Genomic DNA, 8,041 nt, shown 5'->3' with positions numbered 1-8,041 from the left:
TGATGCCATTTTGATAGACACAGACCAGAGGTTATGCATGATAGCGGAGACCCTTTTACCGGCCTTTATTTCAGTGTGTGCACGATATCCAGGCCAGCCATGTCCAGTAGCTCTTCCTATGGTGCTGGAAATGCTCTGCGTCTGTGCTCTCCAGTGTGGGAGCCACTCGCCACATGTGGCTATGGAGCATTTGAGATGTGGCTGGAACGACTGAGAAAGTGAAATTTTAATTGATTTAATTGTAATTCATTGTAATCATAAATAGCCACATGTGAGCCAGTGGCTCCTGTATTAGACAGTGCAGTTCTAGAGAATCATAAATAGGTAATTGCAAATGCTAATTTTTTTCCTTTTTCCTTTTTATTGCAGAAATTTCAAATATATACAAAACAGGATAGTATAATAGAGCCCCATGTACTCTTCATCCAGCTTCTGCCTTTACTAACCCAGGGCCAATTGTATTTCCTCTTGACCTTTTCATTCCCATCCCTCATGTCTGGCTGTGTTATTTGGAAACAGATAATTGCTTTTTAATTTTTGTTTTTAAATATCTCATCTTTAACCTCAGGACAGAGCAAAACTCTTTGACCTTGATGTTTTTTTCGAATCCCTTGAGAGTCATTCAACATTACAATGCATTTAAGAGCTCTGCGGCCTGTCCACTGACATAGCTGTGGGCCCTATATTATATCTGTTACAACTGCTCAGTGTTTTCTCATATTTCTCTATGGAGAAATGTACACCGTGGATCTTTTATTTAACATTTTAGATCATTTAGTCTGTTTTATATTATACAATTCAATATATTAACTGATAATGGCTGAAGCTGTACATAGTAATGTTTGGGACTGAGTAAGAAGTGATGTCCCATATGTTCAACAAATTTTAGATCTGTGAAAAATTGATCCAGGAAAATTGAATTTAATAGAAATAATGAAAAACTCCATGGCTCAAGCTATAATTAGTAAAGTTTGATGTGAATAAAACTGTTTAGTGGCTCAAATTGATTTGAAATAGAAAAGAACTGATTGTAATGAAAATAATTTTGACTAATTAAAAGTGAAAAAAATTAGAAGCACTGGATATAAAAAATGATCAAGAAACTAAATGGGCTTAATGGAATTCTCTCTAGAAAATGCTTCTGATTAAACCGCTGGTCCAGAACATCCTTGGGGCAAAATGGTAGTGCCCGTCTCTGGCCACTCTTCAGTTTAACCTCATACGGCGACAGTTTGAAAGGGGCGTAGAAGGACAGGAAGTTTTCAGAATTCAAAGTCTCAGTCCCTCTGGCAACTGCCAGTCCCTGGAATTGCCCAGAATCCAGACAGAAAACTGGAGCTCAGATAAAACTGAGAACAGATGACCTGTCCATTGTCCGCTTTGATGTTTACCCTGGACATCCCTCCCTCCCTGAGGCCAGCAGCGGTTCTGATCACGCTCTCAAAGGTTTTTGATCTTCCTTGGATGGCTTGGAAAGGAAATCTGAGACTTTTCTTCATAAGCTTCTAGCTGGGGGATTGGGTTCTTTCCAGTAGCACATACAACATTCACCATAAAGAGGCACGGACAAAACTCTATTATGTTCAATTAAAAAAAAAAAAAAAAAGATGTGGGCTTCCCACCAGTGGGCACTGAGCATGTAGCAGGGATGTTTCCTTGGGCGGGGGGTGCTCTGTCCAGCCAGAGCACCAGGCCGGCAGAAGGCCGGCCTCCCCGTATTTCCGAGGGTGCTTCCGTTCTTCCGTGCTCCGCTGTGCCACGTGGACGTGGGCAGGAGGGCCGTTGCTGACCTCACGCAGGTCAGCCTCTGCTTCACCCAGGCTGGTGAGTTTCTGATGCACTTTAGCAGGAAGTGGGGCACTGCCGTCTTCCATCTCACGCCCCAGTGTGCAGGCGTTTCTGGAGGCCTCTGTCGTTCCATAGTTGTCCCCATCAAGCCCCGGGAGGTGCATGCAAATGGAGCCCACTCATTCCTGAGTAAACCAGAGAATCCCTTTGGGCGATTTCAAGTGCTAAAGGCATTAAGAAGGAAGTGGGGGAATCAAGTCCCTGGCGGCCTGTGCCCTGAATGGGTGTGTGGTTTTGGTAGATGGGGGAATTTTGACTGCCTCTGGCTTCCCTGTGTCTCATTCAGCCTCCTCACTCCCCTGTGAGTAGGGTCCATTGTCCCCAAGAGCAGGTGAGGAAACAGCGTTGGGTGTAGGAGAGGTTAAGCTCAGAAAGCGTTCAGGATCAGCTTCCAGACTCCACTCTCTGCTCCCCTGGCTCCTGACTGTGAACGAGCTTGGCTCTCACAGTGCCGCCCCTCCTCCCCAGCCCCCAACTCTGTGGAGGGAACATCGTGCTCTCTTGGTGGCTGACATCTTTTCTCCCTGAAAACCCCGACCCATCCAGATGTAGTTAGCAGTGGCCTTTATTGGGTGGAGAAGTGAGACCGAACTTAGCTTGGTCAGTACCTTTGTCAGGAGTTCGTAGCCCCAGCAGGTGGTGGTTGATAGAAGGTTAGAATGAAGGCTCTGGAGTCTTGACTCCACCCTTGGTAGCTGTGTGACCTTGGGCAATGTATTTAACCTTTATGAACCTTGGTCTCCTTAATAAAGTAGGGACGATGATTGGACTGACCTCTTAGGGCACTTTCGAGATTTAAATGAGGCACTGTACTCAGGGCACCTTATATGTATTTTCTGACTCAGAATAAATGCTCAAACAGTAGCTGCTATGATTTTCTTCATAACCAATCTATCCACACTTAAGACTCTGTCAGTACGCAGGTACTAGATTAATCTTGTCTTGTGGGCTCTCTCCAGGACTTGGAGCCACCCCAGCTAGAGTACAGTTTTGGGGATCCAGATGAAAAGACACTTTTCTTTTTTTTAATATCCACAGCTAACTGGCCGGTGTGTTAGTGACACCTGTAGGAGGCTTCAGTGACACTTGCGTGAGTCACAGGTGGGCGGCAGCAATCCTGCACACGGTTTGAGTTCCCATCTTATCTTTTGCTCCTTAGCAGCGACTCTTGCTTTTTATTAGTACTGGGTAGACTGTCCACTTGTCCAATGATTATGTCATTGCTAAAATTCCCCAAGTTGGCAGAAACTGCATGGTAGAGCACTAGCGGTCCGGGGTTCTGGTTTCCTGGCTCTGGCCGGCCACCATATAGCTGTGGGGTATTCAGCAAGTGGCCTCGCTTCTCTGGGCCTTCCTCTGAAAAACAAAGGGATCGAACTGAAGGGCCTGGAAATTTCCTTCTACTTTGAACCTTTGTTGCAACCAATGCAAATGTCCAGATGCTCTTGTTCCTTCCTGCAATGGATTACGGGGTGGAGTGGAAGTCGAATCAGATGGCCATGACAGCAGACTCTCATCTGGCAGCCTCAACAAAGGCCAACTTTTCTAACACCCTCTGCACCCCACCCCCCCACCCTGGTGATGACTGTGGAACACCCACGTGTTTCCGAGTGCTTCACAGTCACAGCTGGCCTGGGCCAGGGTCTAATGAAGGTCACTTATCAAACTCATTCATGAGTAGCCTCTTAAAATTCTCTCCGTAGAGCTATTTCCATGAAAGCCATTAGTGTTCATGAGTCATGAAGATATTTAAAATTTTTCCCGGGTTGCATCCTACAGGTCAAACCCGGCCCTCCTAACATTTTCTTCTTCGGTATTGTTCTAAGCAGAGCCTCAGCTCTTCAATTTGCTAACTGAGCTTCTCTGCTGTGAGTGAACTAACTGCCAGGCAGCCTGTGTGTGTAGGGCTCTTATTCAAATAATGTATTACTACCAGGGCCTGGGTCCTTTGTTAGAGTTTGAAGGTAAAACTTTGTTGGTTGTGCCAAAGATTTCTAGGCATCATCTTTCATATGATGGTGAAAACCAGAAAGTCATAAGTTGGCTTCTGACTTTTAAGGTCATGTGTCCTATTATGACGCTGGGAAGCATTCTCACTGTTAAGCCCTCCTCAGATGTATGTGTAAACTCTTGGATGCCACCTGAATTTCCCTAGCCTAGCCTGGTGCCTGATACCCTTTCTTTGAGGAATCTTCCCTAGGACTCCTTGGAGAAATCATACTCTTTGCCTTGCATGCCCAGAGTGCTTTAACCTCTGTCACTTGTTGCCATCTGTCTTGAATTGGAGTTTGTAATGAACATGTCTGTTTATCTGACTAAATCAGAACCCCTGAATTTGGTGTGGGCCCCCTGCCTCCAGAACTCAGCCTCCAGAAGGTACTTCATCAGTGTTGAATGGACTATATCCTGCTAGTGAGGGTGTCATAGAATGCTGCCTCTTTGTGTATGTTTTAGAAAATGTTTTATGAAATGCCTTTCAAAGAGGCCATGAGTTTTGCGATCTTTTAGGAAGCCCCAAAAATTTGATTCCTTGGGCTTAGTAGAGAAATGGACTGTGAGCAGCCAGAAGGAACATTCGTTAGTTGAGGGAGATTTGACCCGTCTATGATGGCTGCTGTAGTCACTTCTCTCTGATTTGCAGAATGGCTCAGCCGTGTCGAGGGGAAGATGTGTTATCATTTAGCTTCAGATTTGGCTGAATGTAACAGAAGGGCCCTAAACAACACTGGCTTAAACATGAGACTTTATTTTTTCTGTCATGAAACAAGTCAGGAGGTAGGCAGTCTAGGGCAGGAACCTAACTTACTGTTTCTCCATCCTTAAGAGAGTTACCTCATGATCCAAAATGGTTTTTGAACCACAGCCGTTGTATTAACATCCCAGATGGAAAAACAAAGGAGCACTCCTGGAAGTCTCACTCAATGTTCATTTACATCTCATTGCCTAAAAGTAATAGGGGCACTAGTTATAGTGACAACTGGGAAATAGAGTCTTTAGCTGGGACATCACCTCACCCTGAGACATAAAGACTCTATTACCAAGGAAGTTGGAGAGAGGCTGAAGGATAGACAACAGATGCCCAGCACTTACTTGAATGACTAAGTGGATAAGTGATGGAGAAATGCCATCTGGTTTCTGTGGGTTAAGTGTAGACCGAACCCTCATATTAGTAGGATCCATGATGTGACAAGGCAGGGATGCTTCTGATACCACCATGCAGGAGGGAAGGAATGTTGTGGAGACTTCAGAAACTCAGTAGGAACTTGACAGAGAGCATGTTTTGCAAGGCCCCTTCAGCTGGGCTCCCTCTGCTACTTTTTTTGTAGAGATCTGGTTCCCTGGTTTGGAACTCAACAGATTCATGGCAGCAGGTGAGGAGGTGCTGGCTGGGGTTCAGCACATTTCAGAAGGTCCCCAAGGAGCATCTCTTTTTTGTTGTTTGAGGAAAGAAAAGCTTTCTAAGCAGAGAGACCAGAGGGAAGAGAGTTTACCCCTAAATGTTGCTGAACTGAAATACGAAAATTTCCTTAAAAACATGTAGAAATGCCTTCTTAGAAAATGTTAGCATTCTGTGGGGTTCATTATTGTGGGCTGGTGTTGGTTTGACACCTGTAGGTAGTCTGTAGTGCAGGCAGCTTTTAAGTGACAGGTCTCCGTGCTTCTGCCCTTCCCCTGCAGCACATCTGGGCAGTTGGAGGGCCCCATGAGGGCTGCCCTCACAAGGAAGAACCACGGGTGGTCCTGCAGGCACGGAGTCTAGAGCAGTGAGTTGTGTTGCTGAGGGCACATTGCACTATCTTGTCACTTCTCAGTGGGTTGGTCAGTTCTATAGAGGGCGGGTCCCGTGTCCCCAGTGTGTAGCTGAGGCATACCTGCATAGACATGTGGCCCCAAGGCACACAATTGGTCCACAGCAGGCAGGTCCCTGGGCCACTGGTCGAAGCTTTAGCTTGGCATTCATTCATTGAAATCCGGGTCTTGTCAAGTCTCTTATAGGTACTATGTTTCATAATGCTACCTTCTTCTGGCCCCCCCATCAATCCCACTGTCATAAATCATCTCCATCCTCAGTTCAAGATCATCTTCGTGTATGAAGTCATCCTCAATTCCTCTACTGGAAATAATTTCTCCTTCACATCTCCTTACTATATGTACTCTCCTCCGTCCTGTGGCACTCTCATACACGGCTTTGTATTACAGACTTCTGAATGTCTGTTTCAGCTCCTTGACCGCATGGTCATCACCCGGAGGGTCAAGTATGGTATCCAGTCCGTGTTCACTGAATGATGGAGAGTGGCACTCATGGAGTCACAAAGCCATTCCTTGCCCTGGGGGCTGAGGGGCTCCAAGTCTGATTTTATTTCCCTTAACCATCTTCAAAAAATGTCCTCAGCCTGTGGCTTCTGACAACTTCCTCTAAGTCATGTGAGACTCGCTCCGGGGATGGGAGGGGGGCCCTGTTGTTCCCTTCCCCTCCTCAGTCCCAGGGGCTGCCCCGTGGGTGTCCCCCCTGACTTATGTAACTGATGTGGGCATCTGGTTAACCGAAGACGGGCCAGCACTTTGGGAATGGCTTGCCTATGCTCTGGCGGGGAATTCAACGTGTCCCTGTGAGAGTGGTGACCGGAGGATTGGTTGCTGGATTCTGAGGCAATCACATGGCCCACTCTCGGGGAGGCGTGTCTGCTGTATAAAAGAATTAAAACGTAGTCCCAGTAAAAAGAAACAGTTGAAATAGATTTTAATAAGATATTTTGTTTAAGCCAATATATCCAAATCACTGTCATTTCTTTATGTGGTCAATATGGAAATTATTAACTTTCTTTGTACTAAGTCTTTAAAATTTGGGGTATTTTACGCTCAGCTTGGATTAATGACATTTCAAATGCTCGGTAGCCACATGTGGCTGGTGATGGTCTAACATGGTCAGCTGCAAAGTATATTGAATCTCCCACTTGATGGTCTTTGAAAGCAAGTGTGAATTGAGTGGGGGGTCTGTCTGGCAGAGTGACAGCACGGGGGCGGGACTTGCAGTACCTGGAGTCTGGTCACAGCTCTGCCTCTCACCAGCGTTGTGGACTTGGGAAAGGCCCGGGTCTCTAAGAGCCACAGTACCCACCTGTAGAACGACACCGTTGGACTGTGATCTCCCAGGGCCTTTCCGGTTCTGATGTGTCTTGAGTTGAGCCGTGGATCTGGGCAGGGATGCTGTATCCACTAGGGCATCATCGCCCAATGAGAGCTACTCTATGGAATGCCCTTGTTGGCCATACTTGGCACATGAGGGACTGGTTTGCCATCTCTGACTCTGACCAAGTTAAGCATGTTTATCTAGTCCATTGGGTTCCAGGCTGTGAAATTTGTCCATTCACCTACCCATCCAGCATTTATAAGGACCAGTTTATAAGGCGCCAGACCTGTTCCCAAAATGGACAGCCAGAGATGGACAGGGCCCTTGGGATGCTCATCTTTTGGAGCTCCTGCCATTTCCTGAGGTCTCACGAGGGGTCTTGTTCACACAGGCTCAGCTGGAAGCTCAGAAAGCCACGCAGGACTTCCAGAGGGCCACAGAGGTGCTGCGTGCCGCCAAGGAAACCATCTCCCTGGCTGAGCAGAGGCTATTGGAGGATGACAAGCGGCAGTTCGACTCGGCCTGGCAGGAGATGCTGAATCACGCCACCCAGAGGGTATGAGTCATAACAGTGTGTGGCTGTGTGAGGGGAGTGTGCTTGGAAGTGCACACATGCATCTGTGTTTGCAAGTATCTGTGTGCATGTGGGTGTCTGCATTGCGGTGCCTGTGCACCGTGGGTGGGTGTGAGAGCATCCTTCACACTGTCCCTTGTCCAAATGATCCGCTGGTTCTGGTGAGCTTTGTGTGCACTGTTTTCCCCATGCAGAGGAAACAGACTCCCAGGCATGTTGCCTAAAAATGCTCTCTGAAAGTCACAGGTTATCTCCATGGGGTCTCTGTTAGGCCTGGTCCTAAGCTATAGTCGGGTATGACTGTCACCTAGTGGCAGGTATAGCTGCTCCTTCCTTGTGTTACTTGTTTGTCTGTTCAGATCATCCCTGAGGGTCTTGACTGTGATTGGGGCTTCCCAGAGGAACTGGGGTCCCCTCCCACTGAGACCAAGGGATCTCTTGGGTTTGGAATCCAGGTGGAAGACCTTGATTAACAGCCCCCCAAACCA

General features: G+C 47.0%; 1 protein-coding gene across 2 annotated transcripts in view; it reads left to right on the top strand.

Annotated features, from left to right (window-relative positions):
* Positions 1 to 8,041, top strand: part of SH3BP5 (SH3 domain binding protein 5) — a 64,652-nt gene that overhangs the window by 46,014 nt on the left and 10,597 nt on the right. For both annotated transcript variants that reach the window (XM_006907255.3, XM_025043578.1), the window contains one exon: positions 7,371 to 7,535. In XM_006907255.3, the coding sequence (XP_006907317.1) occupies positions 7,371 to 7,535 (165 nt within the window). The remainder of the gene's footprint in view (positions 1 to 7,370; positions 7,536 to 8,041) is intronic.

The sequence above is a fragment of the Pteropus alecto genome, unplaced genomic scaffold, assembly GCF_000325575.1.
Source record: "Pteropus alecto unplaced genomic scaffold, ASM32557v1 scaffold92, whole genome shotgun sequence".
Lineage (NCBI taxonomy): Eukaryota > Metazoa > Chordata > Mammalia > Chiroptera > Pteropodidae > Pteropus > Pteropus alecto.
Note: the sequence above shows the minus strand (reverse complement) of the source record. Positions and strands in the feature narration are given on the sequence as shown.